Here is a 21,969-nt window from a genome sequence, read left to right as displayed (position 1 = left end):
AAAAAAAAAAAAAAAAAAAAAAAAAAAAAAAAAAAAAAAAAAAAAAAAAAAAAAAAAAAAAAAAAAAAAAAAAAAAAAAAAAAAAAAAAAAAAAAAAAAAAAAAAAAAAAAAAAAAAAAAAAAAAAAAAAAAAAAAAAAAAAAAAAAAAAAATTCTTCATTTCAGTGTTGCTAGCCAGGTATGATGTAGAATTACAGATAATTACTGGAACTCTTTTATATTAAATAGCCTTTTAAAGAAGAAGTCTGAATTGCAAGTTTTGCTTAGTGTCTCCTGGTCAGTAGGGAGAGTTCTGAAAGCAGAGAAGAGGCATATAGAAGAGTAACTGAAGAAGGCTGGGTGCTGGGATCCAGTATGTCGTTACAGAGAAAGTGTGATGAGCTGTGAATACTGAATGGCGAGGTCTAAATATAATTTGGAGCAGTGAAATTAAGTTCCTTCTGCTAGTAATTTTAAAAGTACCGTGCTAAATCAAGGCCTAGGTTGCACTTGTCCTGCAGCTTATATGGGTATGTCATAAAGTAACTTGCAAACGTAGAATGCCACAGATGTTCCCTATAAAGGAGGCAAAATATTATTTGCCAGGGAGAATCCTTGGAACTGTTTGTACTTAAGGTTAGACGTGAATTTGACCTAGGACTGAAGCTAGCATTAAAACTCTCCTGGTCAAATCTGGCCTATGGTGTGTAGCAAGTTTTACCCACCAGGGACTTGGTCTGAATAGAGAGAGAGCGCGCAAAAGAGAGTGGTGACAGTCAGAAGATCTGGATAATTTCAGCCATCTGGAATATCATCAAATGGTGACAGCTACAGTCATGCCTGTGCTGAGTCTGATTTCTTTTCCACATCTAAAGGACATGTGACTGGAAAGTGATCTAGCTCTGACGGTGGGTCACTAACCCTGCAGTGGTTGTGGAACAGGCGTGCATCACTGGGAATAATGCAGTAAAGCAGCCCTGCCATATACGGACATACTAGCACTCTGGTCCTGTCAAGGAAAAATGATTTAGATGAAATGCACTGCTTAAGCTGAAGAGTCTCTGAAGGGAAATTGCTTATATATTGTTGTTTTTGATATAGTGTGTTCCTCACCAGGGCCACTGTGAAGTGCTGCGTGTTACGGTATAAGGATCTACACAGTCCATGACTGAGTTCAAGAGAAGTGGACACCTGGGTCTGGATTAGGGCCATTTTAAGTTTGCTATTTATGAAGCGGACTTGCTGTTGTGAGGAAGGTTGTCTCATCTTTAACTTGAAACTGCAAGAGATCAGGAACAGCAGCGTGTTACAGTGACTCATGATATGCATAGGGGTTCATCCTTGCAGATCCATTTAAAGGTTACACAATGCAAGACTGAGAAAAATAATTTACCGTGCAGCAAAACCACTAATTATTTGGTTAAAGCAGGTATAAATGACAAGTGTCTCTGTGCGTGTATACTGTGTGTTATGTGCATACATGTGTTATACAGTGACTGTTTCAATAGTTCTTATCTTCATCAGGCTATTACAACAAGCCTAATGGATTGTGGCTAATTCCTAAAGGTATTTAGGCACCAAATACCTATTGGAGTGGTGGGTTTTCCCCTCCTTAAGCCAGCTGCAAATCACATGGTATTGAGGTAATGGGATGCTAATTATTGCATGACTTATCATCTTTATTTTAAAGTATATTTAGTAACAAAGAGACCAGGAAAGAAATTCATGTTTTTTAAAAATTGGCATTCAGCATCTTTTTGTAGATAAAAAGATTTAAGTAAAAAGTAAAAGTCAGTATATGCGGGGGAGGGACTTACGCAGCCTCAATCTTAGCATAATTAGAAATAAGTATGTAGTAACCAGATATCTAGGAACACTTTAAGTGGATGGCTTCTTAGCTAGATGAATAGCATCAAGTGACATTTTAAGCTACTTGAAGGAGTAGCTGCTCACTACTCGCCATAGGGAAACATGCTGGGTTCTGTGCTCTGGCTTCCCTTAGTCCCAGAGGAATGTCACTTTTTCACTTGTTTGTTTTGCTGGACTGATCTTATTTTTGTCGGGTTTGAACTGAAAACAGGCTGTGGCTTCCTAATGAGGTACCTCAGAAAAATAAATATAACCTCAGTTTGACCTTATGAACAGATTTCTTCCAAGCCATGCTGCACTAACCTCTTCTGTTGTTGTTTTTTCTGAACCAAAAAGCCCTTCTTACAGTGCCAAAAGTGTGTGTTTTTAAAGCTAGTGAGAAACTTCCAAGTTATCCTTTGCTCTTGTTTTATTGTGAGGGTCAGTGAAGAGATGCTTCAGGCAGAGTATTCATTGGTAATGAGCTTAAATAGGATAATGTACTTAAAGGGCATTCTAAGTCTTGAAAATAAACCTTACCAGGATAAAGTAGGCTAAATAAATACTGCTGATGTTGACAAAACTTCCCCTGTAGTTGCAAGCAAACCAAGAGGACCTCTACCTATAGTTTTCCTAAAACCTAGACTATTTTTCCCCTGATAAAGTACAGAAAAGAACTTCAGCAGTTGGAAGTGTCCAACAGCATACATCACCCATGTTTCATGGGAGTTGAACTCAGGTAAGTCAGACTAACTAAGGTAGTCAAAAGTATTGCGGCTCTATGACCTCTTCCTGTGAAACTGTTGACAATTTCTGCAAGGATCTGCTAATGCTAATTTCTAGCAAATTTGCCTCAGGGTTATGTGCGTTATAATTGAAAAGGCTTGTTTGTATCTGGTGCTATTTGGCTGGATTTGCAGCCAGAGCGCGTTTTTTCCCAGTTTTAGTGCTTTCGTTACTTTTGCCGAGGTGGAATTAATTTTTCTGAAATGTCTAGATGTGGAGTAAACTCTCTGTTTAGATTGTAGTATGTCAGATGCATCCGTTAGCTGCAGTGCATGCACAGGACTGAAGTCTGGAGCTTTTTGAACTCGGCTGTTCAAGCCAAGTCGGCTATTTTGCCTCAAATGGATCAAGAAATATTCTGTTGCTTCAGACAACGGAGCTGCAGGTTTAAAACTCCTGGGAGCAAGGGGGGAGAAGATACAGTTTTGCCAGCTAAAGATGTCACTGCTTGTAAAATCCAGTGCTTGCCTTACGTCAAATGTGTCACATGCCTGAACTGTCCTGTGTTCACCTACACAGCTGTTGCCATCTTTGCTTAACCTTCAGAAAAAGAGGAAAAAGGCCAGATTAAATTACTCGCCTTTTTTCTTGCAGGGAGCCAACAGAATGCGAGGCCGCCTGGGAAGCGTGGACAGCTTTGAGCGCTGCAACAGCCTTGCTTCTGACAAAGTACGTAAGGAGCTTAGTTAAAATTGACACGTTTTCATGCACGGGTGTTAATGAAGCGTAAATATGGCACTCCGCTTCGATTTGAAGGAAGTAGCACAAAGCATCTCAATTTACGAAACTCAAATAAGAGTTTCCACTGGGAGGCGGAGGGTGTAAAAAAGCTGGCATATATGTTGACTTGAAGCTTCAGTTTTAAGCTATTGTTTGATTGCCAGTCCTTTTTTTCTACACTTCCCTTGCTTTTACAAAAAGCAGGGAATTTCTGGTCAGCTTCTGCCTTGTTTCGCTGAAGTAATTAAAAAAGCTCATATCTCAACAAAAGAAAATGCTCTGAAGGTGAAGAATCCTTTCTGTAAGTAACAGTTGCTTTAGGGAAGTAAGAATTTTTGACCTAAAACCAGCCGTTGGGGATGCTGTATGGGGGTGAGCGGGTGGAACTCTGTTCACTTTCTTTTTATTTCCTGTTTTTAATGTTTTACCTCACGTGAGGATTGGTTGCTGGTTTTCCCAGGAGGTGAAGATTCTGTTATGGTTTTCCTGCTACAATTACTCATAAACTGGCTGTGTAAAAACAGTCTCTCTTCCAGGATATCGCTATGACGGTACAGGAAGTGTGCTCATGATATGTCGAGGAAACTAGCTAAAAGCAGTTTCCCTAGTCTTTTCAATTCCTGTGTTTTCCCGAAAGAGCCAGAAGTCAGGTAGCTAGAATGCCGATCCCTGTGAGAGGATGCCCGGAGTAATTAGCATGTTGTTTGCGTTGCATATACATTTTTGTTCCCCTCTCCTCTTTCTTTTTTTTTTTGAAGAAGGACGCTGCTGGCTTGGAGTAAATTATCAAAGGATGTCTGGTTTTGGTGATAATTAACATACAATAGGCCATGACCAAGAAGGGGGAGAGGCTTTGGTGCCCCGATGCGGCGCGCGACCCGTGGGGTTAGGCGAGAGTTCTCGCAGGGCGCAGAGCGGCAGGCCTCACTCTGCCAGCACTTCCTTTCAGGACGCTTCGCCGGGTGATTCCCCGCCAGCTACTCCTCCGGCATCCCCCGTGTTCTCGGCCTGGCAGCCGTTTCCCGAGGAAGACTCGGACTCCCCCCAGTTCAGGAGGCGCGCGCACACCTTCAGCCACCCCCCCTCCAGCACCAGGCGGAGGATAACCTTCCAGAACGGGAGGTCCCAGAGCGTCCGGTCCCCGCTGCTGCGGCAGAACTGCGTCGAGACGACAAGGTGAGTCAGGGCATGCCGCGCCACGAGCCTGCTGTCCCCTGTGATTCCGGTACACGAGCCTCACCCGTGTTCCTTCTTACGGAAGCTGTTTCTGCACTGCTCTGGGTTTGATTTATTTATTTATTTTCAGCCTGTCTTCTCCGGCTCAGAGCAGTTTGCTGCCTTGCAGTAACTCGCTAATCCCTGAATTAGTGATTCAGGGGAAGCGTCAATCCAGCAAATCGATCATCAGGCTGGCTGCCGGCGCCGGCCTGTTTGTTTATTTATTGATTTGTCACCTCTGAGCTGAGCCTTTTCGGCAGTGTCGGTAGTCAGGCCCTTTGGAGAAGAGGTCCTCACCGCTTTTAACTGCAGAGACGATAGCCTGACGGTTTAATGCCAGGATGAAAAAGGCACTGACAGCTTCAAGTGTCAGTCACTGTGTTAGCCAAGCTCCCAGAGAGTACGTCCAGAATTAAAACTGGTGAGGAGTCTCACAGAAGGTCTTAATGATTAAACACCTCCACTGAACTGTGAGGCATGCGATTTCCCTGTTTGCCTTTTTCTGGAGCTTGCCTCTGTAACTTCTTTCCCCTTCTTTTTTGGAGACTCTCCAGCTATTAACATGTGGAATACCGTTCTTTCACTCAGTCACAAGAGGTCCCCACAGTTCATTGTGGGCCTCTTTGGTTGTACTTTCTTTCTCTGCCTCCATCCTGGCTATCTGCAGTAAGTGACCATGCAAACTCCGAAACCTTTACAAGATTCAGGCCCAGATGAGCTGAATTTTTTTCTGTTGGAGGAGCACTTTCTCCAAAATACTCGTCTGTTTCAATGCTTGGCTGCAATTATGCTTTTTGTGGGCTTTTTCTAAAAATGGCTTTAAATAATAATATCTCACCCGTTTGATGTCTGGCTTAAAATATCAGTGAATGCTGCACCAGCTTGTAGAGAAAGGCAAAAAAGCTTATTCTGTTTAAGAGAATGGAAGGGGGTGAAGGGTAAGAAACTAGCCTTGAAATAGCTTTGTTACATTGTGTTTCTGAAGAGATAAATAATGTGTTTTTTACTGAGATAAACTTTGGTTATTTTTTTTTTCCCACTGACCATGTTGTATGCAAACAGGAAACCCTGACAGTTCAAACTGAAGGACTTGCTGACTTCACTTCTTTGTAATAACTTTTAAGAAGTCACTGATTAAGTAGCATGATCAGCAGATTCTCAGTCAAAACAGTTTGTAACAACTTGGTTCTAGGCTGGGATTTTTTCTTCTTTCCTTTCCTATTGAGGATTAATCAAAAATGTTAAGTAAAAGAAACTGAATTAATTTTTGTCTCCCAAACACTTGTTACTATTCTTAAGTAATGTTTAACTGTGTAGTAGGACTATCTTTCTTGACTTAAACACTTCACAAAAATTTATCCAAAAATAAATAATCTCTACTTTCTAATGTGTTCTAGCAATACACGTTATTTACAAGAGCAAGAGACAACTGAAGGGAAGAAACAAGGTGGTTCATGTTATTGGAAGCAGGTTTCTAAGGATATTTTCTGAATGTTTCAGAGATTCTTTTTCTGAATTTGCTTTGAGAATAAATAAGGCTAAAGGAATAAGGTGGTCTGCCTGTTCTGCGATGTCATTGAAATGTTTCTTAAAAGAAATCAGCTGTAACAGCAAAATCAATATCATCAGGGAAATTGCCCAGTAGTGCACTTGGTACATTTTATCTTCTGGGAAACAAAGTTACTGTAAGCCAAGATGAGGTACTTGGCCAGTATCTTTAATCTGGATGTTTTGTTGTTGTATCCAAATCCATGCTGACCCATCTCCTATGTTCTTTTGTTGCCTGCACAGCCCTATTGTTGGGGTTCGGCGCACTCTCAATGAGAGTGAATCTGCGTCACCTGGTCTCCCCTCCTCTGTCTCTGCCCCTTCTTTCCTGAAAAGCTTTTACCAGGGCTCAGGAAGGTTGCTCCAGCACTCAGAAAGTGACCTTTCCAAGAGGTGAGAGCGCTGTCTCCTGCCTAGTTCTTCAGTGCCACCAGCTTAATGACAGGATTCCTAGAGCAATGCAGCACATGGGATCTCTCCCAACTCTGCCTTGTGCTCCTGCATTTCTAAGAGACTTCCTAAGTACTTGGTGGAAATGGGCGAACAGGCTTTTGGCCAAAAAAGCCTGTTAAAAATAGAGGCTTGTCTGCTGATATCTGGTAGCCGTGACCTATTTCTGTGGCAGTGTTGCAAATCTGTTGCATTGGTTTGTCACTTGAAATGCAATGGTTTTTAGGAGTGTCACGCCAATTTAATGCTTTCTCTGCTGAATGCAAACCAGCATGTGTTGCTGTGATGACTGGCACGTGAAAGTAAGGAAAGAGCAGTGTGAAGAGTTTACAGTACTAACATGGGATGCCTATGCATGAGGAAGGGGAAATGCCAAGTTAGCTGGGTGATACTAGCTGTGACATGTTTAGAGAGAATAGGAAAATAACTTCCAATTGAAGAGGAGTGGGGAAGAAGCGAAGGTACAAGAAGGGCTTTCTGACATCGGTGTGAAAGACAGTATCTGAATGGAAGTCACGCTTCTTTTTACTGAAAGAATAGGCTCTCCTTCAGGAGGGTGCTTGAGGAAACTGCGTATGGGTTATTTTTTTGAAGTAGGCCTGTAGTGAATAAGGTGAAGCCATATAACTTCCAATTGAAGAGGAGTGGGGAAGAAGCGAAGGTACAGGAAGGGCTTTCTGACATCGGTGTGAAAGACAGTATCTGAATGGAAGTCACGCTTCTTTTTACTGAAAGAATAGGCTCTCCTTCAGGAGGGTGCTTGAGGAAACTGCGTATGGGTTATTTTTTTGAAGTAGGCCTGTAGTGAATAAGGTGGAGCCATAGTTTTGAACGTCATGATTTTTTTTTGCCAGTTGCTGGCCTTTTTATTTCTCTTCTGCCAATGACACAACCTTTTTCCTTCTTCAGTCTGTCCCTGTTCATTGAGCTATACTTGTGTTTCTGGTACTCTTCATCTCTGAGTGTGGCTCTCCCCTAATCGTTCCCAACAGAAAACTGGATTTGTAGAAGGTGCTTTTGTGACTGTTTCTCCCTGGAAAACTAACAGCAGATTGCATTCTTACAAAAAAAAAAAAGTGTTGATGAGATCTGGATTCTGGGTGTGTTAGGACCCTAATACATGGGGATTTCAGTCATATGAGATGGGTGTGGAAGTTTTTAGGGGCACCTAAAGAAATTTTTTCACCCTGTGGACTGCAGTTTCATTGAACACAGATTAGTTTGTCATCTCCATTTTAGGGTAGACTGTAAGAAATTACGTAGATATACAAACTAATGTGAGAGGCAGTTGACCTAAAGGTGCCTTTAAGGTACAGTTTGGGTTAGTCATCTCTAATGATATATAGGGTAGAAGAAATACAAAGTACGTATCATCTCCTTAAGCACACTGTATCCTGCCTTGATTTCACTGACATTTAAAGTGTCTCTGGCCTCTAATCTGTAATTGGTGTTCAGCATGCAGCCAAAAACTGTAATGTAGGCACAATTACAAAGCACATAGTGGGAAATCTCTACAGTTTAGATCCTTCCAGCAGAATAAACTTGTGTATAAATGGAATAAGGTGAGACATCTTACAGGAAGGTGACTACATAGCCTTAGTGGCAGGCTCCCACAGCTTTTAAGAAGTACATTTTAAATTGTCTAGATTCACTTTCTAATAGAGGGATAATGTAAACTAATCATTACTTAATTTTAGGAGGTCTTTCCAAAACCAGTCTTAGAAATATTTCACAGTTTTGAAGAGGGAGTCACTTTAAGGTAACCCCACCTTTTTACCCAAGCACAAATGAATAAGGAATAAGCAGCATATGTTTTTGAAACTTGGGAGGAGAGATTGACATCTCATCCAGTGTAGAAGTAGGCTTTTAATATCGCCTGTTTGAAACCTAATTTTAGGAGGTCTTTCCAAAACCAGTCTTAGAAATATTTCACAGTTTTGAAGAGGGAGTCACTTTAAGGTAACCCCACCTTTTTACCCAAGCACAAATGAATAAGGAATAAGCAGGCTATGTTTTTGAAACTTGGGAGGAGAGATTGACATCTCATCCAGTGTAGAAGTAGGCTTTTAATATCGCCTGTTTGAAATCTTATGTCCAGTAATAGTTACTTTATAAGTGAATTGGATGCCTAGATTTTCCATTCCCTACTACACTGCAGTAACGCTAGAGACTAAGTAGCAGGTGAATTATTAAAGTTGAAATGAGAGAATCTGGTGAGTGCACACCAGGGTGTGCAGACAAATGGCAAAAAAGTAACCTGTCTCTTACAGACTACCTCTTATTTGGGTTCCAGTCCGACTTTGTTTCTGTGTTCCCTTCAGTTAGCAGACTTTGTCCAAGCTGAACCAATGCCTAGGTCAGTTTGTACAGGCAGCTGGATCCTATGAAACCTAGCTTTCTGGATTTGGGGAACGTAGGTACTGAGTATTGTACTAAAACTGTACTTTAATGCCAGCTGATTCCAATCTGAAATGTCCGAGATTATTACTCTTTCTGGATTTGGTTACGCACGCTAGTCAAGATACTGTGTTTCATTATAATGGAGTTTGAACTGTAAGGTGAGGAGATCTTCAAATTAGGAGTAATTCCCAGAAGACCACCCTGTTTCTACTTAGGCTTCATAGTATACAGGTTTCTGGTACCATTTCATCTTTAATCTTGTGAAAATGGGATCTCATTAGCTATAGATCTTGCTGGGAGCAACTGGGCCTGAACTCTCATGGTAAGGAAACTGCAGTAGCAAGGGTGAAGTGTTGGCATCTAGTTGCGTTCATGAAGTGAATATAACAAATATAGTCAGAAAGAAGTGCCAAATGAATAATGCTGATGCGATAAGAGGTAATCCAACTGTTACTTGAACTGGCTAATGGAGAGTGAAATATATTGTCCAACTGATGGTGGCTGAAACTCTTTAAACTTTACCTGATTTAGCTTGCAAATGTGTGTCGTGTCATCAGGTTTATGAATGAGAGGAAGTTCAAATCTTTTACGGTGTGGTTTTTCCTGTGGGTTGGTTTGTTTTGGTTTTTTTTTTCCTTTGGCTATTTTTCACGGAGAGGACCATCTTCTATCCCTGATAGGCTCAACATGAGGTGTTCTTAGCATTCTCATGTGAATGTATGTTAGGTTAGAATTGAGCGCAGTGTGGCAGTCCTTTACAATCTGAAGACTATAAGCTGTTTAACTGTTAGGAACCCTAATTATAGCTTGAGTGCATTTTCCTCTCTAAGAATAATCATGGTTACTGTGCATTCATGAAGTGTACCCTAGCCACATTGCACTGGATGAAAATTCTTTATAGTCTGACTTCCCGTATCATGTAGCTTTGAGATTACACGTGATGCAACAGGCAGCTTTTCTTGGTGTTCTGGTGAGCTCCGATGTGCAGGAGCAGAGCCAGTTTCAGTTGGAATTCATTTTAGGAAGATGTTTGAGTTGTAGCTGTCAAATGGGCCTATGCAAACAACACCAAGCCAGGGTCAGCTGGGGAGCTGTGTGTTAAAAAGCAACTCTGCTTATTATATATGTGTCTTTAAGTATTGGCCACTGTATAGAAGATGATTCTGATCCATGTTTACATCACACTTGGCATGTGGTCACAAACTGAGAAACTGATGCTAGGGTGTTGGACATACAGGGTACAGTGGGTCCCACCTGAACGTAGACGTCTTCATCTCAGCTAATCAGTAGAGAGAAGTTGGTGTTTCTGCAGCACAGTTGCTGTCATCCTAATGGATTGTCTTTAATATTCTGACATTTACAGACCTGATCCTGCTTATTTATCTACTTTCCTTCCCGAACACTAATACAGCCAGTTGTGCCTTTGACTGGGAACATCTTCATTTAGAAAGCATGAATGATGCCCTAAAAGTGTCTTGACCTTCATTAAAAAAGAAGCCTCAGTTGACTTGCTAGGATTTAAATGGCTGTGTTGGAAATACCTAAAGCCAGGAGAAAAAAAATTATTCTCTAGATAAGTTCACTATGGTGAAAGACATATCTTTTTTTCATAATGTTTGTGAGGAGGCTGAGCTTTTTGGGTTTAATTCTAATGATCTAAAGGTGATGCTTTATGTGGAAGACAGAAAACACTGATATGTTTTGTGCTTTAAGGAATGAACAGTATAGTAAAGCTGGACATCAACACAATATTAATAGGTGCCTTCAGAATGTTTTTATTGCATTGTCGATTCATTTGTCTAGGGTGGAAATGGTCCACATAATCTTGACTTTTGACAAGTGTGTTGTGCAGCGTTTAATATTGAACATAAACACATATAAGTATTAAAAAAAATATCCTGCCAACATAGAGGTAAACAGGAATTTGAGAGCATAATCTGTTTTTAAACTTTCATTTCTAACGTCTGGAGGTGGAAATGGTCCACATAATCTTGACTTTTGACAAGTGTGTTGTGCAGCGTTTAATATTGAACATAAACACATATAAGTATTAAAAAAAATATCCTGCCAACATAGAGGTAAACAGGAATTTGAGAGCATAATCTGTTTTTAAACTTTCATTTCTGTAACGTCTGGAATTCTTGGCTTTTATTCAACAGCTGCTCCTGAAAGCTAGGCTATTGGAAGAATCTGTTTGGTTTTTTAATATAAAAATAAAAAGCAGCACTTTTAAAAATGGGACCTCAGCATAGGTTTGACTAGCCCACACTGTCTCAGTTCATTGCATTGTTATGCAAGGATAATTCAAGTTGACTTATCGCCACTTGAATTTGAACAGGTTGCTTTTTTAAAACAGCTTCATTTCTCATGAAGAAAGTAAAAATACTTGAGAATATTCTTTAAACAAAATAGCAGAAAGTAATTATTCAGAATAAAAACACATGACAGGAGTGAGAACCAATAGAGAGGTGTAAACTGATCGGAACTAGTTTTTCTTCCTCCTGGAGGGGAGGAATACTTCATTTATTATGTTTACATATAGGCTTCTGCCAGCTTAAGTCCTGGGAGTTGAAATATTACCTATCCTTCTGTACTTGATCTGGGGGATTTTGTACCATCTCAGCCTCCAAATTGCAAAGTAGGTCGAGTTGATTCAGTTGCTACTTAGAGCAATCAAGAAGAAGTTGAAATGAAAGCAAACTGGGGAAAAATGCATACCTTGGCACGAGCAGCAACAGTATTTATTCTCAAGTCAGTTGGCTTGTGTGGACTCAAGTGCAAAGTAATTCAGGTAAGTATTGTGTAAAGAGTTCACAAGAAGTGGGGTAGCTTTGTGGGGTTTTTGAGTATCAGTCTTTGGGAGCATTTTAAAGAACAGTTTTGGGAGAGGTTTGGGTAATTGAAACCAAGCACTAGCATGTTTGTAATCTGAACAAGTTTTTTGGGTTTCTTCTTTTCTTTTTTTTCCTTTTTTTTTCCCCCTGAACTAGCTGTCTCATCTTCATACTATGCATTATCTGATAGAATAGTGAATGGTATGATGCTTTGGTGAAACTGAGTTGCAGTTACCCAAGATAAAAAGTTTAGATGATCAGTACTCTGTACTCTTGAGTACTTGGGTTATCGCTTCTAACAGCTTAAGAATGAAAGTACAGACTGAAATATTTGAGGCATTATATTGAATTTTTAGCTTTTTACTTTTTCTTGCATACAAGCTGATGAATGCATTTTGGTTTCTGTGTTGGGTCAGAAGCATAGGCTAAGTAGCCTTATGGACAACCGTTATTCTTCAAACTGAACTGTGATGCATTTGTCTTAAATATAGAGTATTACATTGTTACTGTTTTCCAGAGCTGCATGGCAGGTATGTTAAGTGATTAAAACAGGAACAGTAAGTAAAATAAATTGGAAATACTCCATTTTGTGGAATTTCTCTATTGAACTGTTTGGCTTTGCCCTTTCATATGTCTGTTTTACCAAACTGAAATATTCTGATGTAGCAGCTGTACCATAATCTAGTTGTCATTTTCTTAAAATAAATAAATAAAAGTAAAGTAAAAAAAAAAAAAAATTCTTGCAATCATATCCTAGTTTGCAGTTCAGTTCTTAAGTATGTCTTCTGTAGTTCATTAAGATTTCATATACTGCCGTCTCTTAATTTGCAGCACGTTGACTCTGGTACATTTCATCTTGCTCACTTGTTGGTAGGTTGCAGCAGGACAGGAACCTGTAGAAAGTAGTGTGGTTTTTTTCCTTCTTGGCTATGCCACTGTATAACCAAGAAATATTCATCCTCTGCCTTACCCCAGTGTCTAGGCTTTATAATCCATGGTTTATACAGCAGTTATAAATTTCTTAGGTTTGAGATAGCAACTTTTTCTTAAAGTGGAAAGCATCATTAAAAACTGGAATTAATGATTGGATTATTTCTGCTAGTTGACATTGCAGCATGTTTCCCATGTAGGTGGTTAAGCCTGCGTGTTGTCAGAACAAGGTCTTGCCTTAAGAATTTTTCCCGTGAGTGTTTGAGGTTCAGTATCAGTGCCCGGACAGGAAAGTTGTGAAAGTCTCTGTTTCCCCTGGTTGGGAGGTAATAAAAACTCTGCTCTGCTTTTCAGTAGCAATGACTGAATTCCATTAAGAAGTTGTTGTTGTTGTTGTTGTTGTTTTGGAGCTGCTTTTGCTCTTAGTCTCTCCGCTCACATTAATAAACCTCTTCATTTTGCAGGGAGCTGATAGCTAATGGTCAGATATACCTTTTTTCTTTACCCCCACCCTGTATAGAGGAACTGTATGAGGTGTTGCTGGCCTGTCTGAGCAGAGCACCTACCTGCCTGGCTGTTAAAATCCACGGCTACCTTAAAACCTGAAGTAATCTTGCAAATATGACCAAGAGCGAAGCCAGCCAGTTAAGTTTAGGTATGGTAAAGTCTAGGGTATGAGTACTGTGCAACTCCCGTTTCAGGGTGGGGAATATGTAATTAACTTGTCTGCTTTTTGCACCAACCTTCTGAACCATTCCGTCACAGGATAGGAGACACTACCATTTTACTCTGACTTCTTCCTGTTTTTACTCTGTAGGGTATTGTTTCACACCTTCAGATCTGATCTTAAGCTACGACTTGTCTGTCTGTCTTGAAATAAGGAAACTTTCTTTGCTCCCTTTCTCACCTCCCTTTCCTAAATCTTGGTGTTTTCACAGGTGCCCTTGCCTTCCATTGAATATGGCAAGGTGTGTGCATGAGACTTTCAAAAATTTTCCTCTAATCACTCATCAGACAACTCTTTGAAAAAGGAGTTGATTAATGTTAGTTGCTTAAAATGCCAGGGGAATTTTGGAAGGGAGGGTTTAACAACAGAAATACAGGTCCTCAGAACTGTATGATTTGCACACTTCATGAGGTAGCATGTGTGACTAATCCATCCCACTGTAAAATCTGTGACTCAAATGATGTAAACAGCTTTGTTTCATACCCTAAAATAGCTACCCTCTTATTCTGACTTTCCTGTAAATTTTACTACTGTAAATTGAACACTATTCCTAGGACTGCCTGCACATTTAGGGGCACAGTAGCTGAATGTAGATTTTTGTACATAGCAGTAGAAAGGAAGTTTTCATTCCCTTGTTACGTAGCTTCTGTTTAGTAAGCCCTGGAATGACTCAGTTTTTGTGTTCTAACATGTGATATGTAAGACTTGAAATAGTGAGAAGTAGTTTTGTCACAGTTATTTTTAGAAACATGAGTTATAATGATTAGTATATCCAAACTCAATACCTTATTTCCAGGAGTTGTTGGACTGAAATACCTTTGGGAAACAGCACCTGTAGATTCAAAATTAGTTTTGTAGCCTATGTTTAGCTAGCACAAGAAGTAGTTACCCCATCACCAAAGACTGTGTAAGAATTAGCCAAAGAAGATTGTCACAGGGTTTTCTGTTGCTGTTTTGGTTAGTGCAACATGGGGCTCTACTAAGACCACCTACTAATAGTGTGACGCATAGGGAACTGAGGCACTGTAGAAACTAAATTGGGAGTAGAGAATAATTCAGACTATCTGTTATCCAGGGCTCCCAGCCGATAGCGCTGTTCTTAGAGGAGAGCAGGGGTGATGCCTAATGCTGGGTAGGTGAACTTGAAGACACAATTATTTCTCTGCCAAGATATGGAAACAGGGTCCGATACCTCTGTATGATGGTGAGTCCAGTTTGCTCGCTGAGGCTTACAGATGTCAGGGAGCTGTTGTAGATCATTAGCATAGGGACAGCTTTGATTGCCAAAAAGGCCAATTCTAGCTTGGTGGACTGTCATTCAGCACAGAGTATTTGATGTGAAAAGTGCTGATTGAGATGGTGTAGCTGGTAGACTGGTGTAGCTGAAACTTGAATAAGACGCAGTCTGCCTCCCTTGCAGATTTCTTCTTTTGTGCAAGCCAAATGTGGGGAGACCGACTGCAGCTGGCAAACTGCGATCATCTGCAACTAACTTACCACTACCAACACAGTGAACACTTAACCTGCTGGGCTTTCCTTTCATCTAACTCTTTTTAGGGACTTCGTACTGTAGCATTGAAATTCTTCACAGGATGAAGGTTTGAGTGTAGCTACTGCTGTGTTGATATAGCAGTTTTCCCTGTGATGAAGATGAAGCTGCAGACACAGCTCCCCATATTTGATGCTGTCTTCCCGAGAAGCCTGTAGTTGTGTGTCATGCTGTTGACCTTGCATGGAAGGATTTGTGGCAGATAATCAACGTACCCATTGCTATACAAGATCTGTGCACCTACTTTACGACCACAAATGCAAAATGCTGAAACATTTCTGAAAGTAGCTCAAGTACTTCTGAAAGCTAAATGTTCTTTCTTCTGGCAGTAGTCAGTAGAGAGGTCTGCTTGATGTCCTCTTAAATGACCTCCCAGCAAAGCTTCCCTCTATCCTCTCCTTGCCTCTTCCAGCAACATAAGCTACTATTAAAATTACTGTGTAAATATATTTCTATGTGGCAACTGGGGAGGAGATCAGCTCCTTTCAGGTCATTGTGGTAGGAACTGAGCCTGCCCTCTGTTTGCAAAGACTCTGCTCCTTCAGCTGGAGATGCTGATGAAACTTGAGGACATTTTGGCCCCATTTGTGCAAGTGAAGTCTCCGATTCTTGAAGCATAGGAAAGGCCAGAACATTGCCTCCAATGAAATATTCACCTATGAGCTCATCATGCCATTTAAAATGGCACTAAATGGAGAGTTGTGCTCTGCTAAAGCAACAGCTGTGCTTTTAGGGGTATTACATCAGATCGCCCCAGTAAGACTAATGTATGGCAAAGCAAAACCCATTGCTGTCTGTTTTAGAGGCTAAATATTACTACGTTTTTCTCTTAGCTTTTCAGAAAGTTTAGCTTTTATTCTGAGCTTCCAGTTGGGCACATTATGAATGCTATGAATTCTTCCTGGTAGTATATAGTGCAAACTTCACAGCACTGTGTTACAAGAAAACAACTGAGCACTTCTGTATTCAAGGTGAAGCTCACACACAGCACGCTTTGCCTTCTAAAGCTTCCCAGCAAATGCTCCTGCAGGTTTGGCTGTACATTAGACAGACTTAATAAAGATTTTTTTTTTTTTTTTTTTTCCTCCTCCAAAGATGACTGACTTTGATCACCCCATCTGCTTTTTCTTTCCTTCAGTGATGGGGAGGGAAAGAAAAGAACATCAACCGTCTGCAGCAGTGAATCTCTAAATGCTGTGGGGGCCACACTCACACCTCGCCGCATCTCCTGGCGGCGGAGAATATTCCTGCAGGTAGCTTCACCTATGAATAAATCTCCTTCCAAGATGCAGCATCCAGGTCTGTGTGTGCTTTTAAAGAAAATAAACAAGCAGTTGTTACTGAATAGTTATTACTATAGTGAACTGCAACATGTGAAAATATGAAAGGGAGAAGGGAGTCAGCGTGATACAATATTCTTGCTAGAACCTCACTAGAGAACAGTTGTGCTCAGTTGGCTTTAGGTCTTTGTTGCTTTGAACAGAGGATTCTGTCATCAAAATCAAATGGATTGCAATCTGCCATGGCTGCAGTGGTAGCAAGGAAACGAAGAACTGCCTCTTGCTGACAAAGATACCCTCTTTAACAGTTAGCAAATTTACCCTAGCCTGCTTATATCGTAGTGTTTGCAGAAAATGGTAAATTTTCTGCCTTGTCCTTGTACAGCGCATAGCACCTGTTGAGTGTGTTAATAATTCTTATAGCTTTAGGTCATTTAAGGTAGAAACCTCTGAAATATCTGAAATCCTGCTATGCTGATTTAGTCCCATTGGTGGAATTCACAACCATAGGTAAATGACAAACTCTATATTTAGTGACCATAAAGTGCTATAGCACTGCCTATAGTGCAGCTTAGCAGATGGAAAAAGTTGCTTTTAGTATAGAGCCTGTGGTAAATCACAGCAGTAAACAAGCTCTGCTGTAAAGGAGACTGTATGGATAAATGTTTCTTTGTAACTCTAGAAGGAGCTAGCAGGGGAAAGGGTTGAAATACTGGGTGACCCTTTATTTAGCTTTATTCCATTAAATAACTTTAATTTAAATAAAACACTTTATTTAAAAATAATTCTCTACTGTTGAACTGCATTTTCTCTGTCTTTGGAATCAGCACCTCACTGCTGAATGTGGAAGACAGCTATTTTTGTTCTGCTGTGACTTAGATTTTCATGATATGTCAAACAATCTGAGTTTCCTGTAATAGCTTTCTGCTTCTTTGCAGATGGTCATGACGGAAGTGAATTGTTACCATTATCCCCTCTTGCTCCACCCTTGGAGGAGGACCCTCTTGTTCTAGTATTGCAAAATGAGGATGGTCCAGATAAAACCGGAGAGAGGAAAAACTCAGAAGAACTACAAAGTCTGTGGAGAAAAGCCATCCATCAACAAATTCTGTTACTTCGAATGGAAAAAGAAAACCAGAAGCTGGAAGGTTAGCTATTTAGAAAATACCCCTAAAAATTATTACAAATTCTGCTGCCCGAAGCTGAAAACCGTAATGGTGTTGGGCCCCTCAAACAGAGGTGTGGTTCTGTAACTTTTTGGTTAACAGTGCTGGAAAGAAATGGGTTCGCCCAGTCCTATATCACAGTCTACCAGGTTCTCTGTCCACCTGCCAACTCTTAATGAGTCATCTTAGTTAAAGAAGAAAGTGATAACTTTACCTTTTTTAGTGCATGTTAGACAAAGGTTGCTACAGTCTGTGTTCTAGCTGACTAAGTCTAGGAATTCTAATGTGGAGTCAGGAGAACAGATGCTGTGTGAACACTTAGGTATGGTAAACCTTACCCTCTATATCTTGTTTCAGTCCTTTGCAGCACATGACATTTCTGTCCAGGCTTTCTGTCCTTCATTAACCACATCACAGTGGTAATTTATAAATATTTGAATCCAAATGTGATTTTTGAGCAACTGGCTCTTGAGGTATGTCAAAAAGTTCTTTCTTCAGAAGATGAGCACTGTACACTGAAAATTGAGTGCTGTTACTGAGGGATCTGAAGTTGGCCATGCTGACTTGTCAGCTGCCTGAGCTTCTGGCTAAACTATTTTATTATGACTGGTCAAGATTCGCACAAATAAAAGACAGGATGCAATGTCTATCCTAGCATATAGAAGTTCTTCAGTATAATAGACTAATAGCTTTTGGTGCAAGTTGAAAATTTCACATGTCCTCTCTGCAATTGCTGCCCTCATCTTCTCCTGTATGGTGTATAACCTCATTATATGGTAGTCTGATTCTTCAAACAAAACATAATGATCTTGTTAAGGTCAGTTAACTCTTTTTCCTTCTTTAGTGATCCTTACTGAGAAGGCAGGAGGAGGAGAGAAAAACAGCAGGACAGAAGTCTTTCCATGTCCCTACAAGCGTACAACTTTGAATGTATTTCCTACACATGTAGCATATTTCTCTGTGCACTCTCTCTGCAGTTTGTCTCCCTGTTGACACACACTTCTGTGGAAACTCCCAGATCCATAGGGAGCATCTACAGAGAAGTCTGTTTTAACTTCAGCCAAAATCTTTGTTGTTTTAGCAAATGGTCAGTCTACTGTTGTGGGGTGGGGAAGCTGGACATCCGCTGTAGTGACTAATTTCATGTTTTTCCCTCTGGTAGAATGAGCTGCTGAGGGACAAACTCTTTTCTGTACCCTCCCTGCACTCTTTTCTGTACCCTCCCTGCGTGGCTGAAGGTACTGAAAACTGTTAAATCGGTCCAGCTCCTTAAGGCTCAGTTGGAGGTTATTTCCATTCTGTAACTGATATGTAGAAAATAAGTTTGGTCTGCCTGATCATCCATGGTGAAAACAGGAGTGTCAGCAGTGGAGACTCCAAACTGGCACCCATCTGCAAGCCCACATCTTGGTTTGTGCTCCAAGGAGCATGTCTTCATTCTTGTATGCAGGTTCATAAGTACTGCTAGTGAAACTGGTGCTCTGGCTAGCTAGAATTCATCATTTTATTTTCAAAGGGTGAAAAGTAACCTTAACGCCTATCTCTAGGCTTCCTTCCTATAGGCTGCTGTAACGTGGGCCATTTTATAGACAGGACATATGCAGAACTGATACATACCAAACAAGCGCTGGTTTGTACAGTGGTTGGCATCCTAGCCTACAATTAAATGTAGATCTCAGGAATGGGAAACGTAATAACAGAAATGCAGCCATTTCTCTATTTGAAGCCAGGTTCCTAGCTGTGAGTTTATTCAGCTGTATATGACTGGTTTAAGACTGGAATTGCTGTAGAATTGTTTTCAGTGGTTTTCTGTTAATGTTTTGTTGATTTTTATTTGCAAAATATTAATAGAACCTCTTTTCCTGTTCCTTTTGCTGTCGAGGAGACTTGAATACTATTAGCTCTGTTTTACAGAAGGTAAGTTCTGTGAATTGCACAAACTTGCTTTTTTTTTTCTGAGCAGCTGAAAGCTACTTTTTCCATTAGATGACCTAGAAATATAAGAACTACAAGAAGTAGCAGGCCACCTAACAATGATTAGGAAGAACGTTAACAAGGATGGTTGCAAGTAACCAAGGTTGGCATAGGAAGTAGGGCAAGTAAAATCAACAGGCAAGCCCGCGGACTTTCAGTAGGGTTAACTGCAGAGCCAAAGTACCGTTCAGTGAATGATAACCCATGCACTTAATTCTGGAGTTCGTTGTCACGCTGAAATATGTTACTACTGTCTTAAATCTGTCACATACTGCTTATGAGAATGAGCATTCTCAAATGAAATCTTACAGCAATAGGGTAGCTTTTAGAATTGCCCCAACTGGATTGCAAACTCTTGTGGTGAGATAACATTCCTGTTTTTATGGAAGTGTACTGCACCTTGCATAAAAGTTGCTTCTCCAAGGCCCCCTGTAGTCTTGAATAGATATGATCTCACTGGTGTTAACATACAGCTTTTGGAAATAAATTGTCACCTACATTTTTGGAGTGGGCTAGGCAATGATCTTATGGATTCATCCAACATTGGCTGTATCCAAAGTGTGCTGATTAGGCGAAGAAACTGATTGTCTTGTTTTGCAGGTTGTATAATAACATAGTGTGAGTTTGCTTTCACCTAGAGATGATGGTGGGGAGGGGGGTACATCTGTAAGAGGAAGGAGTCTCCTGCAAGGAGCAAGTGCTGTACACAGATCAAGGCAAATTTGGAATAAACTCAATTGCAGCTTTCAGAGGTCATGTTGTGAAATGTACAATTCAGTCCAATGGTAATTAAACCTGTCTCTGTAAGTTAAGACACATTCAGGTCTTGATTCCAGTTTTTTACACCAGTAGTATGAGGAATTAAGAGTTTTTTTGCATGCATATTATGTATAATAAAATAACCACAGTTAATTTCTCAGTAATGGAAATGAAAGCTGCTCTTCTATGAAATTCCAGAGTAACTCTGCAGCTTTATTTCAGAAACAGTGAGTCCTCTGGAATAACTATCTTGTGCCAGGTAGTCCTATGCAGAAAACTTTTTAAGTATACAGCAACGTGAGTTCTGTGCTTCAGCACAGATGTACCTTTCTAGATATGGTTCGTGTTGGTTCATTCTATTTACTTCTAGTCAGTCTGATGATGCCAGGTAGCAGTGCCAAGAGCTCTTATGACTTTCTTAAGGGACATGTAAAAACTGGGACCAGTGTGACAGACTTCATTTTAGAAGACTTGCTTAGCTTGCTTGCCTAAATCTCTAAGATAAACATTCATATGTTTGGGACTTTCCATACTAAAACAATTGTCATGTTCAATATAAACAAGAGAAAAATTATTAAAGGTGTTTTTGCAGTTGAAAGAAGCAGCAGATGTGGTGAAGTTGACTGTGTTGAGTGGGTTTTTCTTCTGGCCCCAAGCCTTGAAGTACATGAAAACAGTTTTTATGAATTACAAATGTTCGTGGCCCAGTAATAGAAGTTCAATTGTTGCCTGCAGCATCTTATGACAAAAGACTGGCCCCCTCTCAGCTATGAACTGATGAATTGTAGGTGTATTTATCCCTAGTCAGATTATCAGATAGATATATCTAATTTGAATGGGTTTTGCATAGTTGATGTCTCTTGTAATTTTCTGATGTTCTGGTTTTCCGTGTGCTCTTCCTTTGTGTTCTGTGCTCCAGCAAGCAGAGATGAGCTCCAGTCAAGAAAAGTCAAACTGGACTACGAGGAAGTTGGTACATGCCAGAAAGATGTCATAAATGTTTGGGACAAGAAGTTACTAAACTGCAGAGCCAAAATCCGATGTGACGTGGAAGATATTCATTCCACTTTGAAAGAAGGTATTTATCTAGGATGGCTTTTAACTATGAAGTCTGAAAATGGGGGTTTTTTTGTTGCCTTTTGATACTGAAGGAAATCTGCCAGCAATACACTTTTTCCAGTAGCACAAAAGCATGAAAAAATTGCCTTCTTTTTGCAAATGCACCCACCTCCTGCTGCCAAACAGAAAATAGGTTCTGCTGTGTCTACAGCTTGCAATGTCAGCAGTGCAGAAACATGTATAGTCATACTCCTGAAAGTAGCATCTTGTGCCCATGTATTATTACACTGAAGATTGAACTTGGAGCTTCTGCAGCTAACACTGTGACCTTCTGGTTTCTGGTCTGTGGCTCCTAGCCAATTGACTCTGAGTTTCAGATGCTCTGATTTTACTTGCTTACTGAGAAGGCAGGACCATAATGTCTAATGTGGACTGTGCCCAAAACCCTAGGGGAATCACAACCAAGCTTCAGAGAGTCAGAAGGACCACATCTTGCGGAGTCTGGACGATGGTCTTTTAGTATTTTGTTTCCTCGAGTGAAAGGCTGGGGATTTTGGCTTGAAGTAGGTCTTCCTGTGGCCTACCCGTAGGCCAGAAGGGGAGCCAGAAGGCCTTGTTAGTATAATGCAGATGCAGAGTCTGATTGCACCGCTGTGCCCTCCTCTGTATAATCTCATGTCTGTATTAGAGATGCTGAAAAATGAGATTTCAGTGTAATCTGGCTGTGGTGCAGAAGGGAAGT

At 40.4% G+C, this 21,969-nt stretch overlaps 1 protein-coding gene across 1 annotated transcript in view; it reads left to right on the top strand.

The window, feature by feature from the left end:
• Positions 1 to 21,969, top strand: part of LOC103900948 (TBC1 domain family member 4) — a 59,655-nt gene that overhangs the window by 30,292 nt on the left and 7,394 nt on the right. Inside the window, exons 9-15 of the mRNA XM_019472690.1 lie at positions 3,208 to 3,282; positions 4,283 to 4,509; positions 6,343 to 6,492; positions 16,128 to 16,288; positions 17,208 to 17,417; positions 19,350 to 19,352; positions 21,088 to 21,246. Coding sequence (XP_019328235.1) covers positions 3,208 to 3,282; positions 4,283 to 4,509; positions 6,343 to 6,492; positions 16,128 to 16,288; positions 17,208 to 17,417; positions 19,350 to 19,352; positions 21,088 to 21,246 — 985 coding nt within the window. The remainder of the gene's footprint in view (positions 1 to 3,207; positions 3,283 to 4,282; positions 4,510 to 6,342; positions 6,493 to 16,127; positions 16,289 to 17,207; positions 17,418 to 19,349; positions 19,353 to 21,087; positions 21,247 to 21,969) is intronic.

This window comes from Aptenodytes forsteri, unplaced genomic scaffold (genome assembly GCF_000699145.1).
Source record: "Aptenodytes forsteri isolate BGI_AS27 unplaced genomic scaffold, ASM69914v1 Scaffold51, whole genome shotgun sequence".
NCBI lineage: Eukaryota > Metazoa > Chordata > Aves > Sphenisciformes > Spheniscidae > Aptenodytes > Aptenodytes forsteri.
This window is presented reverse-complemented; position numbering and strand designations above follow the sequence as displayed.